At 43.5% G+C, this 22,588-nt stretch overlaps 2 protein-coding genes across 2 annotated transcripts in view; one reads left to right on the top strand and one right to left on the bottom strand.

The window, feature by feature from the left end:
* Nucleotides 1-1,189: 1,189 nt before the first annotated feature.
* LOC115146699 (required for drug-induced death protein 1-like) lies at nucleotides 1,190-4,984 on the bottom strand. Its single transcript, XM_029688757.2, has 2 exons — nucleotides 4,531-4,984; nucleotides 1,190-3,227 (listed from the first exon to the last, which is right to left on the bottom strand). The coding sequence occupies exons 1-2, from the start codon at nucleotides 4,906-4,908 to the stop codon at nucleotides 3,096-3,098; spliced, it is 510 nt and encodes a 169-aa protein (XP_029544617.1). The 5' UTR covers nucleotides 4,909-4,984; the 3' UTR covers nucleotides 1,190-3,095.
* A 17,391-nt stretch (nucleotides 4,985-22,375) lies between these two features.
* The window catches only part of LOC115120329 (protein-tyrosine kinase 2-beta-like), a 79,044-nt gene continuing 78,831 nt past the window's right edge, over nucleotides 22,376-22,588 (top strand). The window contains exon 1 of the mRNA XM_065004366.1: nucleotides 22,376-22,521. The gene's annotated coding sequence lies outside the window, so the exon portion shown is untranslated. The remainder of the gene's footprint in view (nucleotides 22,522-22,588) is intronic.

The raw sequence follows: 22,588 nt of genomic DNA on the forward strand, positions 1-22,588 counted from the left end.
TGTAACTGTTTGGTGTGACCCGACCAAATTCCCATTGAAATGTGTGTTATAGATCTGTCATTCTCATTGAAAGCCAGTCTAAGGAGTGGTAGATCTGTTCTATGTGTTATAGATCTGTCATTCTCATTGAAAGCCAGTCTAAGGAGTGGTAGATATGTTCTATGTGTTATAGATCTATCATTCTCATTGAAAGCCAGTCTAAGGAGTGGTAGATCTGTTCTATGTGTTATAGATCTATCATTCTCATTGAAAGCCAGTCTAAGGAGTGGTAGATATGTTCTATGTGTTATAGATCTGTCATTCTCATTGAAAGCCAGTCTAAGGAGTGGTAGATCTGTTCTATGTGTTATAGATCTGTCATTGTCATTGAAAGCCAGTCTAAGGAGTGATAGATATGTTCTATGTGTTATAGATCTGTCATTCTCATTGAAAGCCAGTCTAAGGAGTGGTAGATCTGTTCTATGAGTTATAGATCTGTCATTCTCATTGAAAGCCAGTCTAAGGAGTGGTAGATATGTTCTATGTGTTATAGATCTGTCATTCTCATTGAAAGCCAGTCTAAGGAGTGGTAGATATGTTCTATGTGTTATAGATCTGTCATTCTCATTGAAAGCCAGTCTAAGGAGTGGTAGATCTGTTCAATGAGTTATAGATCTGTCATTCTCATTGAAAGCCAGTCTAAGGAGTGGTAGATCTGTTCTATGTGTTATAGATCTGTCATTCTCATTGAAAGCCAGTCTAAGGAGTGGTAGATATGTTCTATGTGTTATAGATCTATCATTCTCATTGAAAGCCAGTCTAAGGAGTGGTAGATCTGTTCTATGTGTTATAGATCTGTCATTCTCATTGAAAGCCAGTCTAAGGAGTGGTAGATCTGTTCTATGTGTTATAGATCTGTCATTCTCATTGAAAGCCAGTCTAAGGAGTGGTAGATCTGTTCTATGTGTTATAGATATATCATTCTCATTGAAAGCCAGTCTAAGGAGTGGTAGATCTGTTCTATGAGTTATAGATCTGTCATTCTCATTGAAAGCCAGTCTAAGGAGTGGTAGATATGTTCTATGTGTTATAGATCTGTCATTCTCATTGAAAGCCAGTCTAAGGAGTGGTAGATCTGTTCTATATTTGCTATTTCTACAGTTTTTCCTTATTCTTATGCCCTGTGTTTTACACTATAATGTGACATGCCTGGATTTGAACCTTTTATTTAAAGCTTTTTCATCAAACTGTCCACCTTTGTTTTCATGTCAGATGGTCCATAGTTTCTGTATAAGGCTTAAAATACAGTAAAATGTAGCTCTGTCACATGATTTAAAATACAGGATCAAATATTGCTCTGTCACATGATTTAAAATACAGGATCAAATATTGCTCTGTCACATGATTTAAAATACAGGATCAAATATTGCTCTGTCACATGATTTAAAATACAGGATCAAATATTTCTCTGTCACATGATTTAAAATACAGGATCAAATATTGCTCTGTCACATGATTTAAAATACAGGATCAAATATTGCTCTGTCACATGATTTAAAATACAGGATCAAATATTGCTCTGTCACATGATTTAAAATACAGGATCAAATATTGCTCTGTCACATGATTTAAAATACAGGATCAAATATTGCTCTGTCACATGATTTAAAATACAGGATCAAATATTGCTCTGTCACATGATTGTGCCAAACACAGTGCCATTGTCACCTCTACCCCTGCTCTTCCCCTCCGGTGTTCGCTGTCACCGGTTTACTAACCACCGCCAGGCCAACCCATCATTATACACACCTGCACATCATCATCAGGCACACCTGGACTCTGTCACCTTCCTGATTACTCCCCATATATATAGCACTTGTAAAAGAGCAAGGTTTTTTCCTGTATTTTAAATCATGTGACAGAGCACTATTTTACTGTATTTTAAATCATGTGACAGAGCTACATTTTACTGTATTTTAAATCATGTGACAGAGCTACATTTTACTGTATTTTAAATCATGTGACAGAGCTACATTTTACTGTATTTTAAATCATGTGACAGAGGTACATTTTACTGTATTTTAAATCATGTGACAGAGCAACATTTTACTGTATTTTAAATCATGTGACAGAGCTACATTTTACTGTATTTTAAATCATGTGACAGAGCAACATTTGACTGTATTTTAAGCCTCATATTTCCCATCAGGCGTTACTGACTCTGTTTCCATGTCCCGACGCTACTCCTGGTGTTGTGTTGGTTTATTGTTTGCATTCTATTTAAACTCTCCAACTGCTTCCTGACTCCAAGCGTCTACGTTACAGCCCTCCCTATCTGAGGCATGTTAGAGTTACATAGATCGTTCTGAGCACTCCAGAAACGTTGCGACCTGCTGGATACACCCCTGGTTAGTACCACGGTGGGAATGGTAGAACCTGGACAGGCATTTTGGTTCATTTCCCTGGTCACAATCCTTTCTCAATCTAGCAGGTAAACCAGTTAAGTGCGTAGTACTGTATGGTGCATACTGTAGAATTGTTAACTTTGCTTCGGAGAAAAACACTTTTATGAAGGCCTGTCAACTCATCTCCGCATCTCAAACCTTCACCCGTCATACTTTTTCCTCTTTTCAATTCTATATCCATTTCTGTTTCCATCCTCTTTACATTCTATCGTGCTGTACTTTCTCATTCCTACTCTTTCTTCCCCCGGCACTTTCTTTACTTCCTTTTCAGATAGAAAACATCGAAATAAAGACCAGTAAACATCAAAACAAAGACCAGTAAACATCAAAACAAAGACCAGTAAACATCAAAACAAAGACCAGTAAACATCAAAACAAAGAACAAAAACCAGTAAACATCAAAACAAAGAACAAAAACCAGTAAACATCAAAACATTCAACGTGAAACATAAAAATATTATTCAAATGTGACAATGCTAGCAGAGTAAAACTAAACAGGAGAAGGAAACATTACATAACCAACCGCCTGATTTAACCACTAGAATCACATACGGTATTAGGTAACGGTTAAGCAGTCTGAAATAATGACATAAAATGCAGTTGAGACTGTATGTGTCTAGTCCCAGATATTAGTCCTCCGTCCCATCATGCCTAGCGGTGAGTTCTGTGGACGTCGGTCACCAACGTGGCTGCAGCCGAAAGGGGTGTAGCATAGCCGCTCGCTAAGCTCTGTAACCCGGCAACCAGACATCGCCAGCCGAACCGCAGAGCCTTCCCGACGTTCTACCAGACAGGACCAATGGGACACAGACACAGGGTCAGGCACAAGCAATCACACGGGTCGCACACATGGGGTGTATGTGACTGTGTGTTGCAGCAGTTAACTAGTGTCATATGTTAGAGCTTAGGGCTGTGAGAGATTTACTCACAGTCTACTGCTCTGCTCTCAGCACCCCTAACAACCCCCCCTTAACCACTAACCACTCCTCCTTAGCCCCTAACCACCCCCCTTAACACCTAACCACCCCCTTAACCCCTAACCACCCCCTTAACCCCAAACCACCCCCTTAACCCCTAACCACCGCCCCTTAACCCCCTTAACCCCTAACCACACCCCTTAACCCCTAACCACCCCCTTAACCCCTAACCACCGCCCTTAACCCCTAACCACCCCCTTAACCCCTAACCACCCCCCTTAACCCCTACCCCCCACCTTAACCCCTAACCACCACCCCTAACCCCTAATTTTTCATGCCCAATTTTTCGGTTTTTGATTTGTTAAAAAAGTTTGAAATATCCAATAAATGTCGTTCCACTTCATGATTGTGTCCCACTTGTTGTTAATTCTTCACAAAAAAATACAGTTTTATATCTTTATGTTTGAAGCCTGAAATGTGGCAAAAGGTCGCAAAGTTCAAGGGGGCCGAATACTTTCGCAAGGCACTGTATGTATAGCCCCATGTATGTTATACTCTTTTTGGCCAGACAGCATCAGATACATGGGCTACATGTAAGAAGACAGAGGGGCGCTGTTTCGCTCGCTCGGAATGCTTTCTCCGGGGGAATTAGTTTCAGCCAATTGCAAAATTGAAGGAAAGTTGGCAGATGCACAGCATACTGTTCGGATGCTGGAATTATTTTTGTATGAACATGCGAAGGTAACCTACTTTTTGAAGTGATTTGTTTGACAATCAGATGAAAACATCATGGCACATTAAAATGTAATATATTTGTACAGTTTAATTACATGTCTTTACTATAAATCCCAGCCTCTGACTGGTCTCTCTGTCTCGGGCCTCCAAATCACTAAGTCTGCCCCTGACTAACACATCTGATCCTGTAAATAGTGCTGACAGAGTTGAACTAACTCATAGTTCACCATACTCACTCAGTTAGTGAATGGTTAACTTGTTCAGAGTGAAACAGCACAGCAACAAGAATTCAAGAGTTCAAGAATTCAGTGAATGCAGTGTTTCTAGGGTTACATAACTTGAAACAACTATCTAAAGCAAAATGTAGAATATTACACTATTTTATAGAGGAGACTTGAATTATTATTTTTGCTTCACCTAACATTATAGCCTACCTTTCTGTACTTCTTGTGTTTCTCCTTTTTTCTCTTCTCCTTCGCCTCTTTTTTCCTCTCCTCCTCCTCTCTTCCCTCGCTGTCCTCCACCTCTATGAGAGTTGTGTATCTGTCGGGGAGGAAGACGATGTGAACTTGTTTGGACGTCTTCAGAGTGGGACCGTTCTGTTTTACCAGGCTAACGCGCTCACACTCACTCATCGGAGTGCCTCTTGTCCCTGGTTCTGTCTCCCACTGCCTCCCCTCTCTCTTTACTCTCCCGTCCTCTCTCTCCCCCTCCACATCATCCGACTGAAACTCGACATTTTCCATTATTCTTGTCAGGTCTTCTGATGCAGACTTGAATGGCTTTTTGTTTTGACGTTTCCGTCGCGGCATGTTCTTTCTGTAGTCCAGCTCACCAGGACGCGTTCCCGTCTATTGGCTGTGAAGCAGGTGGAATGTTGGAAGGGGACCTTTGGAACCATAGCGCATAGCGACAGACTACTTGGCCAGCTAACTGATAGAGATAGGACTGCCTTTAGCCAGGCTGTCTATATCAGCTTAATTTAATAAATACAACAAAAAAAAACGTTAATATTGGGTTAAAGCTTCAACTGAATTAAAAAAAAAAGGGTAGTTATGACATTAGCCTAATAACTACAGCTTGGGTGACAAGTTGTAAAAACTTCAGTATGTGTCTCGGAATCTACAGTAAATATAGCCTGCAGATAACTGTCAAAATAAAGGAAACACCAACATAAAGAGTCTTAATAGGGTGTTGGATCAAAACGAGCCTCCAGAAAAGCTTCGATGCACCTCGGCATAGATTCTACATGTGTCTGGAACTCTATTGGAGGGATGTGACACCATTCTACCACAAGAAATTCCATAATTTGGTGTTTTGTTGATGGTGGATAACGCTGTTTCAGGTGCCACTTCAGAATTTCCCATAAGTGTTAATTTGGGTTGAGATCTGGTGATCGAGACACACACTCACGCACGCACGCACGCACACACACACACACACACACACACACACACACACACACACACACACACACACACACACACTTTAAACCCCCTAAACTCCTTTGAGACCCCTCTTTCATAGTCACTGAGATCTCTTCTTCTAGCCTTGGTACCCAAAATAATGGGCAACTGGGCGTCTTTATACATGACCCTAGGCATGATGGGATGTTAATTGCTTAATTATCTCAGGAACTGCCTCCGGTTGAGCAATGTATAAAGAAGTCGCGCGAGGTCTCTTCTCCGACAACTTTTGTAAATAATCCTCAATTTCCCCTAAATTCATACTTCTTATGACCTCAAAAGTCATTGTAACTACATAGTAATAGAGTGTACCGACACTAGTGTAACAGTATAACTTTAGACCGTCTGCACCAGGGACCCTCTGCACATATCAACAACAGTCACCCTCGAAGCATCGTTACCCATCGCTCCTTGCAAAGCAAGGGGAACCACTACTTCAAGGTCTCAGAGCAAGTGACGTCACCGATTGAAACGCTATTTAGCGCGCACCACCGCTAGCTAAGCTAGCCGTTTCACATCCGTTACACTAGCATGAGCAAACCAGTCACACGCTTTGGAAAATCGTCGGGAAAAACTTCACATTGTACCAAATCGACTTCAGCTAAAACGGCTACCACCCCACCTTCATTGAAGGCTTCAATAGCCACTCCGGGTGATACGGCTAACTGGATAACACTGGAGATCCAAGGTCAGAGAGCTGGCAAAATCGCATGAAAGTTTGGCAGCAGAACACACCCCGAATTGGTGAATAACTCACTGGCGGCTGCACTGGCTCCAATTTAGTCAACCTTGGACCGGAGTTCTGTGGCATCTCACACTACCACACTGGCCGAAGTTGAGGCCGGTCTCGGGCCACAGCGACCAACTCATTGCGCTAGAAACCAGGCTTGACATGCGCCAACAAGTCTCTGCAGCTACAAGTGGAAGATTTGATTTCACGTTCAAAGCGGCAGAATATCAGTGTGATTGGACTGCCAGAGGATTCTGAGACAGGATATCCAACCCAGTTCATGGCTCAGCTGTTCAAGGAAGTTTTGGGCGATTTTCCCAATCTCCCTGAACTCAGTAGAGCCCAACGCAGCACCGAAACCTCGCCCAGATGGCCGAACCGTGTCCCATCAAAGGTTCCATCGATACAAAGAAAAGACCACAAGATAAAAGTTCTACCAGGATTTCAGTTCAGTTTCAGCCTGGCGAAGAAACGGGCCGCATTCAACGACATTTAACCGGAAGGTTGCAAGTTCAAATCCCTGAGCTGACAAGGTACAAATCTGTCGTTCTGCCCCTGAACAGACAGTTAAACCAATGTTCCTAGGCCGTCATTGAAAATAAGAATTTGTTCTTAATTGACTTGCCTAGTTAAATAAAGGTCAAATAAAAAATAAAAACATTAAGTCCACTCTGTACGAGAAGGGAATCTGCTTTGGGCTGATTTATCCTGGTTTACTCCGTGTCACCTTTAACAGCCCGTCTACCGACAGCACATACACTGAAATGGGATGATTTCTCACCTCCCTGTATTATGTGAGTAATGTTAGTTTTAGTGACCGTGTGGATACAAGGCTACATACATCTATGGCCATCTATCGAGCTGTTTCTCATGAAACAATCCTATGCTCAAGCTTGCTAGCTACAGTAGGTAGCACATAACTTGTTTCTGTTGTTGAACATAAAACATACTATGCTGTCTTACTGCTCTTTAAACTTCCATTGCATCTTGTTTCTTAATAATCATAGACAAGCGCTGTTAAAAGCGCAGCATTTTGATTTCTTTCATTTTACTAAGGCTTTGAACTTCCTGCTCTACGAATGGTAATCTATAGCCTACATTGCAGTTTGGCAGCCTTTAGGTCATTTTGGATACCAATGTTACTAGCTAGTTAGACACTGATCTTGTCCACCAATATTTGAGTACATACATTTTTCATTTGGGGTCTGCGTGATATATATATATAATTTTTAAAAATACATATATATTTTTTACTGTTAGTTTTTATGGACACTCTGAACTACATACATTAATTGGTGATGTTGTTCACTGACGGTCCTCAGTTACATTCATTTTTATCTTGGACTCCACTAAGACATTGGATTTTAATACATCTGTCACACCCTGACATTTAGAGAGCTTTTTATGTCTCTATTTTGGTTTGGTCAGGGTGTGATTTGGGTGGGCATTCTATGTGCTTTTTTCTATGTTTTTGTATTTCTTTGTTTTGTTTTGGGTATGGTTCTCAATCAGGGACAGCTGTCTATTGTTGTCTCTGATTGGGAACCATACTTAGGTAGCTTTTTCCCACATGTGTTTGTGGGTAGTTATTTTCTGTTCAGTGTTTTCTGCACCTGTTTCGGTTTTCGTTTATTCTCTTGGTTATTTTGTTAATGTTCAGTTTAAATAAAAAGCATGAACACTTACCACGCTGTGCTTTGGTCAGATTATTTGTCATCCGACAACGACAGCCGATACTGTCACGCCTTGGTCATTGTATTTTGTGTTTTTGTCATATGTTTGGGTAGGCCAGGGTGTGACATGGGTTTATATGTTATGTTTCGTATTGGGGTTTGTATTATTTGGGATTGCGGCTGATTAGGGGTGTGGTATAGGCTTGGCTGCCTGAGGCGATTCTCAATTAGTCAGGTGCTTTCGTTGTCTCTGATTTGGAACCGTATTTAGGCAGCCTGAGTTTCGCTTGGTATTTCGTGGGTGTTTGTTCCTGTCTCTGTGTTGTAGTCACCAGATAGGCTGTAATTAGTTTCACGTTCCGTTTGTTGTTTTTGTATTTAGTTATTTCATGTACCGTCTTCATTCATTAAAGTCATGAGTAACCTACACGCTGCATTTCGGTCTGACTCTCTTCCTTCAACAAACGAACGTAGTTACAGAAACACCCACCACTCACGGACCGAGCAGCGTGTAAACTGGCAGGAGCTAAAGGACGACGTTATGGACAGCAGAAGCATGGAGTATACGACGTGGGAGGAAATCGACAGGTGGGCGGCCGACCCGGAGAGAGTGCATGAGCCCGCCTGGGATTCGCTTCAGCAGTGCGAAGAGGGCTACAGGCTAATGGAGTCAAAAAGGAAAGCACGGCGACGCAGAGCGAAAACCGAAAGTAACGGGGGAGAGCGCAGAGAGAGAGTAGCTGAGTCAGGAGTCAGACCTGAGCCTACTCTCCCTGTTAATCGTGAAGAGCAGTTGCAGTGGGAGAGGCTGCACCACTTGGAGATTTGGACATGGGAGGAGGAATTAGACGGTAAAGGACCCTGGGCTCAACCTGGGGAATATCGCCGTCCCAAGGAAGAAATAGAAGCGGCTAAAGCGGAGAGGCGCAGGTATGAGGAGGCAGCACGGCGACGCGGTTGGAAGCCTGAAAAGCAGCTCGAAAAAATTATTGGGGGGAGGCTAGAAGGGAGAATAGTTATGCCAGGTAGGAAACCTGCGCATACTCCCTGTGCTCACCGTTGGGCTAGAGAGACCGGGCAGGCACCGTGTTATGCTATGGAGCACACGGTGTTTCCAGTGCGGGTGCAGAGCCAGGTGCAGCACATACCAGCCCTTCCTATTGGCCGGGCTAGAGTGGGCATCGAGCCAGGTAAGCTTGGGCAGGCTCGGTGCTCAAGAGCTCCAGTGCGCCTGCACGGTCCGGTCTATCCTAAGCCACCTCCAAACACCAGTCCTCCGGTAGCAGCTCCCCGCACCAGGCTTCCTGTGCGTGTCCTCGATCCGGTAGCACCAGTTCCAGCACCACGCACCAGGCCTTCAGTGCGCCTCGCCTGTTCAACACAGCCAGAGCCTTCCTTCCCTCCTACGCTGCCGGAGTCTCCCGCCTGTTTAGCGCAGCCAGAGCCTTTCTCCTCTCCTGCGCTGCCGGAGTCTCCTGTCTGCCCAGCGCCGCCAGTGCTTCCAGTCTGCCCAGCGCCGCCAGTGCTTCCAGTCTGCCCAGCGTCACCAGTCGGCCCAGCGTCGCCAGTCTGCCCAGCGCCGCCAGTGCTCCCAGTCTGCCCAGTGCCGCCAGTGCTCCCCGTCTGCCCAGCGCCGCCAGTGCTCCCAGTCTGCCCAGCGTCGCCAGTATGCCCATCGTCGCCAGTCTGCCCAGCGTCGCCAGTCTGCCCAGCGCCGCCAGTCTGCCAGGATCCGCCAGATCTGCCAGACAACCAGTCTCTTCCAGATCTGCCAGACAACCAGTCTCTTCCAGATCTGCCAGACAACCAGTCTCTTCCAGATCTGCCAGACAACCAGAATCTTCCAGTTCCGCCAGCCAGCCAGGATTTACCGGAGCCTACTACCTGTCTGAGCTTCATCTCAGTACTGAGCTTCCTCTCAGTACTGGGATTCCTCTCAGTACTGGGATTCCTCTCAGTCCCGGGCTTCCCCTCGGTCCCGGGCACCCCCTCGGTCCCGGGCTTCCCCTCAGTTCCGAGCTGCCCCTCTGTCCCGAGCTGCCCCTCTGTCCCGAGCTGCCCCTCTGTCCTGCCCCTCTGTCCCGAGCTGCCCCTCTGTCCCGAGCTGCCCCTCTGTCCCGAGCTGCCCCTCTGTCCCGAGATGCCCCTCTGTCCCGAGCTGCCCCTCTGTCCCGAGCTGCCCCTCTGTCCCGAGCTGCCCCTCTGTTACAAGCGGCTCCTCATTGATGTGGGGATCTGGGTGAGGACTATTAGGCCATGGTCGGCGGAGAGGGTGGATTATCCCAGGACGGGAAGGGGAGGAACAAGGACATTAATGGAGTGGGGTCCACGTCCCGAGCCAGAACCGCCACCATGGACAGACGCCCACCCGGACCCTCCCTATGCTCTTGAGGTGCGTCCGGGAGTCCGCACCTTAGGGGGGGAGGGGGGGGGGTTCTGTCACGCCTTGGTCATTGTATTTTGTGTTTTTGTCATATGTTTGGGTAGGCCAGGGTGTGACATGGGTTTATATGTTATGTTTCGTATTGGGGTTTGTATTATTTGGGATTGCGGCTGATTAGGGGTGTGGTATAGGCTTGGCTGCCTGAGGCGATTCTCAATTAGTCAGGTGCTTTCGTTGTCTCTGATTGGGAACCGTATTTAGGCAGCCTGAGTTTCGTGGGTGTTTGTTCCTGTCTCTGTGTTGTAGTCACCAGATAGGCTGTAATTAGTTTCACGTTCCGTTTGTTGTTTTTGTATTTAGTTATTTCATGTACCGTCTTCATTCATTAAAGTCATGAGTAACCTACACGCTGCATTTCGGTCTGACTCTCTTCCTTCAACAAACGAACTTCGTTACAGATACAACATCACTCCTCTCTTCCAATTCTACTCTTGTTTAATTGTTGCACTAGCTGAAGGCTTTAGACCCACGGTTTGTATGCTTAATTGTACATATCCAAAATGCTAGTTGTCCGTTTGTATATACTTGAATTGAGTTATTTACTCCTAATGACGTTTAACAATTTCCCAATACAGGGGCTGACCCTTTTTTTTTGCCTACTGGTTATTCAACTTCACCATCCCCTGAATTATCAGAGAGGCTGAAATGTCAAACTCAATTTAATCTGCTTTCCACTGATAAAGCAGAGTAAATCATCCCTCGAATATGAATTCAATTTTCGTGTCATTGTATTCCAACCTCTACAAATCCGATCCCCCGTCAGATAATACGGCCATGGACAACTTTTTAGATAACTTTTTAGATTATATCCCATCCATTGATATGGACATGAGTAAAGTTCAGGCACAACCCTCTTCATCTTGATGAGATAACAAAAAGGTCTAAAGTTAATGCAGGCCCTGATAGCTTCCCCCTTTTGACTTTTATAAAAAAAATCTCGGATCAACTCGCCCCATTACTATTAGATATCTTCACCGACTTGTTATCAGAGGGCTCTCTCTCCCCAACGCTAACCCAAGCCTCCATCTCACTTATACTTAAGGAAGATAAATGTTCAGCGGAATGCGGTGGATATCGGCCCATTTCCTTTTTGAACGCTGATGTTAAACTATTAGCTAAGGTTCTAGCATGCCGGTTGGAACCTTCAGGATGTCATATCTGATGATCAAACCGGTTTCATCAAAGAGGCCACAACTGTTTTCCAATGTACCCCGGCTTTTGAACATTATACTCTCTCCTTCTATCTCTCCAGATCCCGAAACTGTTGTTTCTCTTGATGAAGAGAAGGCTTTCGACCGGGTGGAGTGGGATTCTTTATTTAAGATTTTAGGAAGATTTGGGTCCAATTTCAGCTCATGGATACATCTGCTCTATTCTGCTCCTACGGCTAGCGTTCACACCAACTCTGAACATTCAAAATACTTACCCCTTTCCAGAGGGACCCGTCAAGGGTGCCCTCTGTCCACGCACCTTTTTGCTCTTGCGATAGAACTGCTTTTCTTGGCCTTATAATTATCACCATCATTTACTGGAATCCACAGATCTGGTCAAGAGCACAAAGTGTCGCTGTATGAAGATAATCTACTATTATATATCACTAACCTTGTGAACTCTGTCAATAACATAATGCATATTTTAAACACGTTTGGGTCATTCTCAAGTTACAAATTGAACATACAGAAAACGTAATGTTTTCCAATCAACTCTGCTGCCAAGCAAATTCCCCTTGGAGTCCTGCCTTTCTGTCTGTCACCCTCTGGTTTGTCCTATTTTGGTGTGAATATAACACACTCTCTGGCTCCCCTGCATACAACTAACTTTGCAAGCCTAATCACACGAGTTAAAGCAGACTTACAGACTTACAACGCTGGGATAGCCTGCCTCTCTCATTAACAAGTTGGATAGGCTCATCAGTCATTCTATCTTGGCAGGCAATTATCCTAGGATACGTAGAGCAATACTTCAAAGAAGGAGACAAGATGAAGGATTGGCACTTCCAAATGTACTGCTTTACTATTGGGCAGCCAATATTCAGAAAATGATGGTCTGGTGTAAATCTCCAGGTACCAACTGGTACTTATTAGTGGCGCACTCCTGCCAATCATCCTCGCTTTCTTCTCTGACCTGTTCCCCACTGTCCCTGTGTACTTCAAAGTGTACTGGACACCCCATTGTGCACTCTACTCTGAAGATCTGGAGACAATTCCGTCAACATTTCAGACGTTTGGCCCCTTCTCTTCTAAACACTATCTGCAACAACCTATTTTTACCCTTCAAACTCCACCAGGCTTTTTGTTTGTGGCGTGAGAGAGGGTTGGTTTGTTTCATTATTTATTTTTAGATGGGAAGTTTGACAGTTTTAATGATCTCGTAGCTAAATCTAATCTGGCTCCTTCTAATCTTTTCTGTTATTTTCAAGCCCGTAACTTTGTTCGTTCTCATTTTCCCACCTTTCCTCAACTACCTCCCAAGACGTTGCTAGAGGAGATTTTGTCCCTCCCGTGGAGTCGGCAAGGTCTGAATTGTAGATTATATGAACATTATGCTGTCCTCTGAACCCTCTCCAATAAACAAAATCCAGACAGACTGGAGAGGTGAACTTGAACTTGACTGTGCTGATGACTGGTGGGAGGAGGCCCTTCTTAGGGTTAACTCCACATCCTCATGTGATTAGTTAAGTTTAATTCAGTTCAATGTCTTGCACAGAATTCACTGCACCAAAGAAAAACATAGTAAATTCCTCCCAGACACAAAGGACACGTGATGTTCATTCACTCCGGCAGACCACACCCACATGTTTTATTCGTGTTCTAAGCTGTCTGAGTCTTTAATGGCAGCGAAGGAGATCAGAATATGGTTTCAGGGATTTACAGCCATTTCCTCAGTGAGTCGGAGACAACACCATGCATCGCAATTATCTCCGTTATTCCCCTGTTTGTGCCTCCATGGGTGATTTGATAGGAAATACGATTTTCAGATATCTGCTAAACCTGGCCCCCTGTACAAAAATATAATAGATATACTGAACAAAAATATAATAGATATACTGAACAAAAATATAAACGCAACATGCAATAATTTCAACGATTTTGCTGAGTTACAGTTCATATTAGGCACATTTGGGCAGTCTTGATACAACATTTTGAACAGAAATGCAGTCTAAAATATAAAGTCTAAAACTTTACAGATACACTGCTGCCATCTGGTGGCCAAAATCTGAATTGCACCTGGGCTGGAATAATACATTATGGCCTTTCTCTTGCATCTCAAATATGATGGTACAAAAGAAAGGGGTGGATCCTTAAAGGTTTTAATACTTAATCTCTAGAATTCTAGATATTGACCTGCAGCCTTGTCCTCTAAGAGCCATATTTGGAGTTCCACCTTTGTTGCCTAGTCTCACAGGAAGTAAAGCGGACATTGTAGCGTTTGCCTCCCTAATAGCACGCCGGCAGATCTTGCTAATCTTGAAATCCTTCAAACCTCCCACTGCATCATCCTGGTTGAAAGATCTAATGACTTTTCTACACTTTGAAAACATTAAATACACTCTGAGAGGATGTACTGATAACCTTTTTCTTGAGATGCCATTCTTCCATTTCCTTTTTTGAACAGTTTCCTTCTTTTGATCAGGAGTAAGAATGATGGCCAACGGGATACGGGAGGGTGTGGGAAGGAAGGAATAGTATGTTGTGATATTTATTTATATTTTTGTGTATGTGTACTTGTGTATGTGTACTATTTCCAATCATAAATGTATTTTATTTTTGTATGTATGCTGCTTTTGTTGTTAATAAAGGGAGTGAAGTGTTTAAATAAGTATAGGGAGAAAAAAGGATGTATCTGTACAATTTGTCATTTGTATTTCTTTATATGTCCAATAAAAAACAAATATACGTCAACAGAAACGAATTTACTCAAGAACCACACCTGTGTGGAAAAACCTGCTTTCAATATACTTTGCATCCATCATTTACTCATATTTAAACTGATATAAACAGATATAAACGGATATAAATGGATGTAAACTTAGTAAAACTTAAATATACTGATATAAAGAGAAAAAAACGGATATAAACTGATAAAATCCAGTGGTGTGAAAATGTACCTAGTGTCTTGGTGTAGGGTTTAGGATCAGTCCTGGTGTAGGGTTTAGGATCAGTCCTGGTGTAGGGTTTAGGATCAGTCCTGGTGTAGGGTTTAGGATCAGTCCTGGTGTAGGGTTTAGGATCAGTCCTGGTGTAGGGTTTAGGATCAGTCCTGGTGTAGGGTTTAGGATCAGTCCTGGTGTAGGGTTTAGGATCAGTCCTGGTGTAGGGTTTAGGATCAGTCCTGGTGTAGGGTTTAGGATCAGTCCTGGTGTAGGGTTTAGGATCAGTCCTGGTGTAGGGTTTAGGATCAGTCCTGGTGTAGGGTTTAGGATCAGTCCTGGTGTAGGGTTTAGGATCAGTCCTGGTGTAGGGTTTAGGATCAGTCCTGGTGTAGGGTTTAGGATCAGTCCTGGTGTAGGGTTTAGGATCAGTCCTGGTGTAGGGTTTAGGATCAGTCCTGGTGTAGGGTTTAGGATCAGTCCTGGTGTAGGGTTTAGGATCAGTCCTGGTGTTGGGTTTAGGATCAGTCCTGGTGTAGGGTCAGTCCTGGTTTAGGATCAGTCCTGGTGTAGGGTCAGTCCTGGTGCAGGATCAGTCCTGGTGTAGGGTCAGTCCTGGTTTAGGATCAGTCCTGGTGTAGGGTCAGTCCTGGTGCAGGATCAGTCCTAGTGTAGGGTCAGTCCTAGTAGGGTTTAATGTCAGTGCTGTTAGGATCAGTCCTGGTGTAGGGTTTAGGATCAGTCTTGGTGTAGGGTTTAGGATCAGTCCTGGTGTAGGGTCAGTCCTGGTTTAGAATCAGTCCTGGTTTAGGATCAGTCCTGGTGCGGGGTAGTCCTGGTTTAAGGTCAGTCCTGGTGTAGAGTCATTCCTGGTGTAGAGTCAGTCCTGGTTTAAGGTCAGTCCTGGTGAAGGGTTTAGGATCAGTTTAGGGTCAATCCTGGTTTAGTGTCAGCCCTGCGGCAGGGTTTAGGGTAGTGCAGCTCCACCTGCTGGCGGTGGGTCTGAACATAATACAGACAGACAGACAGACAGACAGACAGACAGACAGACAGACAGACAGACAGACAGACAGACAGACAGACAGACAGACAGACAGACAGACAGACAGACAGACAGACAGACAGACAGACAGACAGACAGACAGACAGACAGACAACTGTATGACTACCGCTATGTGAAAACAAGTGACATTTTGCATTCAACAAGGCTGATTCAGACGAAGACTCTACTTTCAGGTGTAGTAATACTCCACACACTGAGACACTGACTTAGTCCCCACCTACACACACACTCACACACACACACACACACACACACACACACACACACACACACACACACACACACACACACACACACACACACACACACACACACACACACACACACACACACACACAGTCCATCCCTGTGGAATCCTAAAGGTAAAGCAAAGGGCAACCAGTGAAGAACAAACACCATTGTAAATGCAACACATATCTATGTTTATTTATTTCCCCTTTTGTACTTTAACTATTTGCACATCATTACAACACTGTATATAGACACATGACATTTGAAACGTCTTTATTCTTTTGGAACTTTTGTGAGTGTAATGTTAACTGAGTGTAATGTTTACTGAGTGTAATGTTTACTGAGTGTAATGTTTACTGAGTGTAATGTTAACTGAGTGTAATGTTTAATGAGTGTAATGTTTACTGAGTGTAATGTTAACTGAGTGTAATGTTAACTGAGTGTAATGTTAACTGAGTGTAATGTTTAATGAGTGTAATGTTTACTGAGTGTAATGTTTAATGAGTGTAATGTTAACTGAGTGTAATGTTAACTGAGTGTAATGTTTACTGAGTGTAATGTTTAATGAGTGTAATGTTTACTGAGTGTAATGTTTACTGAGTGTAATGTTTACTGAGTGTAATGTTTACTGAGTGTAATGTTTACTGAGTGTAATGTTTACTGAGTGTAATGTTAACTGAGTGTAATGTTAACTGAGTGTAATGTTTACTGAGTGTAATGTTTACTGAGTGTAATGTTTACTGAGTGTAATGTTAACTGAGTGTAATGTTAACTGAGTGTAATGTTAACTGAGTGTATTGTTTAATGAGTGTAATGTTAACTGAGTGTAATGTTTACTGAGTGTAATGTTTACTGTACATTTTTATTGTTTATTTCACTTTTGTTTATCCATTTCCCTTGCTTTGGCAATGTAAACATATGTTTCCCATGTCAATAAAGCCCCTTGAATTGAATTGAATTGAGAGAGATTCCAAATCCTTCCATAACAAAGCCATCACCTACAGAGAGATGAACCTGGAGAAGAGTTCACTAAGCAAGCTGGTACTGGGGCTCTGTTCACAAACACAAACTCACCCCACAGAGCCCCAGAACAGCAACACAATTAAACCCAACCAAATCATGTGAAAACAAAAAGATAATTACTTACACATATTGGAAAGAATCAACAAAAAAACTGCAAACTAGAATGCGATTTGGCCCTAAACAGAGAGTACACAGCGGCAGAATACCTGACCATTGTGACTGACCCAAACTAGAATGCTATTTGGCCTTAAACAGAGAGTACACAGCGGCAGAATACCTGACCACTGTGACTGACCCAAACTAGAATGCTATTTGGCCTTAAACAGAGAGTACACAGCGGCAGAATACCTGACCACTGTGACTGACCCAAACTAGAATGCTATTTGGCCCTAAACAGAGAGTACACAGCGGCAGAATACCTGACCACTGTGACTGACCCAAACTAGAATGCTATTTGGCCCTAAACAGAGAGTATGGTATTTGTCACATTTTCTCCCGCTCCCTCTCTCCGGAGCTCAACGTCGCCAGTTGTCTCACCATTACCCACACCTGTCGCTTGCGACTTATGACACTCACCTGGACTCCACCACCTTCCTGACTCCCTCCCCTATATCTGTCACTATATCTTTCCTCAGGCGTTATTGACACTGTTTCTGTTGCATGTCTGTTTGCTTTTCCTGTTTCTTGTTTTGTACGATGTTCTATTTATTATAAAATTTGCACTCCCTGTACTTGCTTCCCGACTCCCAACAGACACGTTACAATGCTTTTTGGCCATAAACAGACTGTACACAGTGGCAGAATACCTGATCACTGTGACTGACCCAAACTTAAGGAAAGCTTTGACTATGTACAGACTCAGTGAGCATAGCCTTGCTATTGAGAATGGCCACCGTAGGTAGACATGGCTCTGAAGAGAATACAGGCTATGTGCACACTGCTGTCATCCTAGGACATGACATTTTCTTCAAGTTCAGTCGAATAAACCATCAAGTGCTATGATGAAACTGGTTTTCATGAGGACTGCCACAGAAAAGGAAGACCCAGAGTTACCTCTGTTGCAGAGGACAAGTTCATTAGAGTTACCAGCCTCAGAAATTGCAGCCCAAATAAATGCTTCACGGAGTTCAAGCAACAGACACATCTCAACATCAACTGTTCAGAGGAGACTGTGTGAATCAGGCCTTCATGGTTGAATTGCTGCAAAGAAACCAAGAAATGCGAGCAATGGACATTAGAAATCTGTCCTTTGATCTTTTGGTTTGGTTCTTTGTGAGACGCAGAGTAGGTGAACCGATGAGCTCCGCATGTGTTGTTCCCACCGTGAAGCATGGAGGAAGAGGTGTCATGGTGTGGGAGTGCTTTGCTGGTGACACTGTTAGTGGTTTATTTAGAATTCAAGGCACACCAGCATGGCTACCACAGCATTTTGCAGTGATACGCCATCAAATCTGGTTTGCGCTTAGTGGGACTATCATTTGTTTTTCAACAGGACAATGACCCAACACACCTCCAGGCTGTGTAAGGGATATTTGACCAAGAAGAAGAGTGATGGAGTGCTGCATCTGATGACCTGGCCTCCACAATCACCTGACCTCAACCTAACTGAGATGGTTTGGGATGAGTTGGACTGCAGAGTGAAGGAAAAGCAGCCAACAAGTGCTCAGTATATATGGGAACTCCTTCAAGACTGTTGGAAAAGCATTCCTCATGAAGCTGGTTGAGAGAATGCCAAGAGTGTGCAAAGCTGTCACGAAGGCAAAGGATGGCCAATTTGAAGAATCTTAAATATAAAATATGTTTTGATTTGTTTTACACCTGTTTGGTTACTACATGATTCCATATGTGTTATTTCATAATGATGATGTCTTCACTATTATTCTACAATGTAGAAAATAGTACAAATAAAGAAAAACCCTTGATTGAGTAGGTGTGTCCAAACTTTTGACTGGTACTGTATGTAAATGTGATATTTTAATGTTAATTTTTAATACGTTTGCAAAAATGTCTAAAAACCTGTTTTTTGCTTTGTCTTTATGGGGTATTATGTGTAGATTTATGAAGGAAAAAAACACGATTAGATTTTAGAATAAAGCTGTAACGTAACAAAGTGTGGAAAAAGTCAAGGGGTCTGAAATATACGGACAGCCAGGGCCACACTCCAAAACTCAGACATCATACGAAGCATATATGTTTAGTGATCAGAGGCAGTAGGGATGACCTGGGATGTTCTCTGTTTAGTGAGTCCACCATATCAGAGGCAGTAGGGATGACCTGGGATGTTCTCTGTTTAGTGAGTCCACCATATCAGAGGCAGTAGGGATGACCTGGGATGTTCTCTGTTTAGTGAGTCCACCATATCAGAGGCAGTAGGGATGACCAGGGATGTTCTCTGTTTAGTGAGTCCACCATATCAGAGGCAGTAGGGATGACCAGGGATGTTCTCTGTTTAGTGAGTCCACCATATCAGAGGCAGTAGGGATGACCAGGGATGTTCTCTGTTTAGTGAGTCCACCATATCAGAGGCAGTAGGGATGACCAGGGATGTTCTCTGTTTAGTGAGTCCACCATATCAGAGGCAGTAGGGATGACCAGGGATGTTCTCTGTTTAGTGAGTCCGCCATATCAGAGGCAGTAGGGATGACCAGGGATGTTCTCTGTTTAGTGAGTCCACCATATCAGAGGCAGTAGGGATGACCAGGGATGTTCTCTGTTTAGTGAGTCCACCATATCAGAGGCAGTAGGGATGACCAGGGATGTTCTCTGTTTAGTGAGTCCTCCAGATCAGAGGCAGTAGGGATGATCAGGGATGTTCTCTGTTTAGTGAGTCCACCATATCAGAGGCAGTAGGGATGACCAGGGATGTTCTCTGTTTAGTGAGTCCTCCAGATCAGAGGCAGTAGGGATGACCAGGGATGTTCTCTGTTTAGTGAGTCCTCCAGATCAGAGGCAGTAGGGATGACCAGGGATGTTCTCTGTTTAGTGAGTCCTCCAGACCAGAGGCAGTAGGGATGACCAGGGATGTTCTCTGTTTAGTGAGTCCACCATATCAGAGGCAGTAGGGATGACCAGGGATGTTCTCTGTTTAGTGAGTCCACCATATCAGAGGCAGTAGGGATTACCTGGGATGTTCTCTGTTTAGTGAGTCCACCATATCAGAGGCAGTAGGGATGACCAGGGATGTTCTCTGTTTAGTGAGTCCACCATATCAGAGGCAGTAGGGATGACCAGGGATGTTCTCTGTTTAGTGAGTCCACCATATCAGAGGCAGTAGGGATGACCAGGGATGTTCTCTGTTTAGTGAGTCCACCATATCAGAGGCAGTAGGGATGACCAGGGATGTTCTCTGTTTAGTGAGTCCACCATATCAGAGGCAGTAGGGATGACCAGGGATGTTCTCTTGATAACTGTGTGAAACGTACCATTTTTCTGCCCTGCTAAGCATTCAAAATGCAATGAGTGTCAGGGATGTATTGCATAAAAAGTACATTATTTTAGGAATGTAGTGAAGTAAAAGTGAAAGTTGTCAGAAATATAAATAGTAAAGTACAGATACCCCAAGAAAATACTTTAAGTAGTACTTTAAAGTATTTTTACTTAAGTACCACTGGCGGACAGCGGCAGGCTCCCAGTCTCAGGTGTAGGGTGAGGTTGACCTTAGACAATGTTAGGATTGAGGGAAAGGAAACTGATCCTAAATCTGTACCTAGAGGAAGCTTAACCCCTGATCCTAGATCTGTACCTAGAGGAAACTTAACCCCTGATCCTAAATCTGTACCTAGAGGAAGCTTAACCCCTGATCCTAGATCTGTACCTAGAGGAAACTTAACCCCTGATCCTAGATCTGTACCTAGAGGAAACTTAACCCCTGATCCTAAATCTGTACCTAGAGGAAACTTAACCCCTGATCCTAGATCTGTACCTAGAGGAAACTTAACCTGTGATCCTAGATCTGTACCTAGAGGAAACTTAACCCCTGATCCTAGATCTGTACCTAGAGGAAACTTAACCCCTGATCCTAGATCTGTACCTAGAGGAAACTTAACCCGTGATCCTAGATCTGTACCTAGAGGAAACTTAACCCCTGATCCTAAATCTGTACCTAGAGGAAGCTTAACCCCTGATCCTAGATCTGTACCTAGAGGAAACTTAACCCCTGATCCTAGATCTGTACCTAGAGGAAACTTAACCCCTGATCCTAAATCTGTACCTAGAGGAAACTTAACCCCTGATCCTAGATCTGTACCTAGAGGAAACTTAACCTGTGATCCTAGATCTGTACCTAGAGGAAACTTAACCCCTGATCCTAGATCTGTACCTAGAGGAAACTTAACCCCTGATCCTAGATCTGTACCTAGAGGAAACTTAACCCGTGATCCTAGATCTGTACCTAGAGGAAACTTAACCCCTGATCCTAGATCTGTACCTAGAGGAAACTTAACCCCTGATCCTAGATCTGTACCTAGAGGAAACTTAACCCCTGATCCTAGATCTGTACCTAGAGGAAACTTAACCCCTGATCCTAGATCTGTACCTAGAGGGAACTTAACCCCTGATCCTAGATCTGTACCTAGAGGAAACTTAACCCCTGATCCTAGATCTGTACCTAGAGGAAACTTAACCCCTGATCCTAAATCTGTACCTAGAGGAAACTTAACCCCTGATCCTAGATCTGTACCTAGAGGAAACTTAACCCGTGATCCTAGATCTGTACCTAGAGGAAACTTAACCCCTGATCCTAGATCTGTACCTAGAGGAAACTTAACCCCTGATCCTAGATCTGTACCTAGAGGAAACTTAACCCCTGATCCTAGATCTGTACCTAGAGGAAACTTAACCCCTGATCCTAGATCCCCATAAACATGTGATGTCCTGTTTCTAAAGTCCAGCACGTAAAAATACACCCTCCATTCGAGGACATCACTTTGGCACTTCTGATGGCACAACATACAGTAAGGTCCTAAATTATTAACATTCTTGACAAATATGAGCAATAATGACTGTTTCAGAATATTTTGTGCCCAATAGAGATGAGTGGTAAATAATGCATTGTGTCTTTTTTTGGAGTCACTTTTTAATGTAAATAAGAATAGAATATGTTTCTAAACACTTCGCATATTAATGTGGATGCTACCATGGTTACAGATCATCCTGAGTGAATCGTGAATAATGATGGGTGCAAAAGTTACAGAGGGTCAAAGATCATACTCCCAATACATGCTAACCTCTCACTATTACCAGTTATTATGAAATGGGCACATGCGACAGTTGAAAAGTGAGTAAATAGCGCCCTCGTGTGTCCAATATAAAATAGGTTCATTAGTACATTTACGTTACTTCTCTCCTGCACTGTTGTGAACACAGGACTGCCGAAGGTGAATTCCTCTACCCGCGACTATGTTGATGCTATCCCTGCCCCCCTCCAACCCCGTCATAGACAAATTTAAATGATATTTTTAATACAATGTGGGCGTGCTGTCGTCATATGTTCCAAAATCAGGAAGTAACAATGCAGCCTGGGTGTGGCTTAGAAGTGTCAGAAGATTTCTTCACTACCGGCTGTAATAGTCACAAACACAAATACAGACAGCAGAGAGAGAAAGGCCTGTAGGCTGTGCATTATCCTTTCACCGTCATCTCCTCTCCGCCATAATAACGAGTGAATGCATGGCAGAACTGTTAGGATACAGCGCGGGGTTTAAGCAGGTGGGTGCTTTCCGTCATGATCACCGCGCACGGTCACAGTACGGTCTCGATATTACGTTCTTAATAA

The sequence above is a fragment of the Oncorhynchus nerka genome, linkage group LG18 (genome assembly GCF_034236695.1).
Source record: "Oncorhynchus nerka isolate Pitt River linkage group LG18, Oner_Uvic_2.0, whole genome shotgun sequence".
Classification (NCBI taxonomy): domain Eukaryota; kingdom Metazoa; phylum Chordata; class Actinopteri; order Salmoniformes; family Salmonidae; genus Oncorhynchus; species Oncorhynchus nerka.

What these genes read in the sequence shown, in the direction of transcription:
- LOC115146699 (XM_029688757.2), bottom strand. Translation starts at nt 4,908, where the DNA reads ATGCCGCGACGGAAACGTCAAAACAAAAAGCCATTCAAGTCTGCATCA. An exon ending in AACACAAGAAGTACAGAAAG is followed by an intron (nt 3,228 to 4,530) that starts GTAGGCTATAAT and finishes CCTGTCTGGTAG; the next exon opens with AACGTCGGGAAGGCTCTGCG.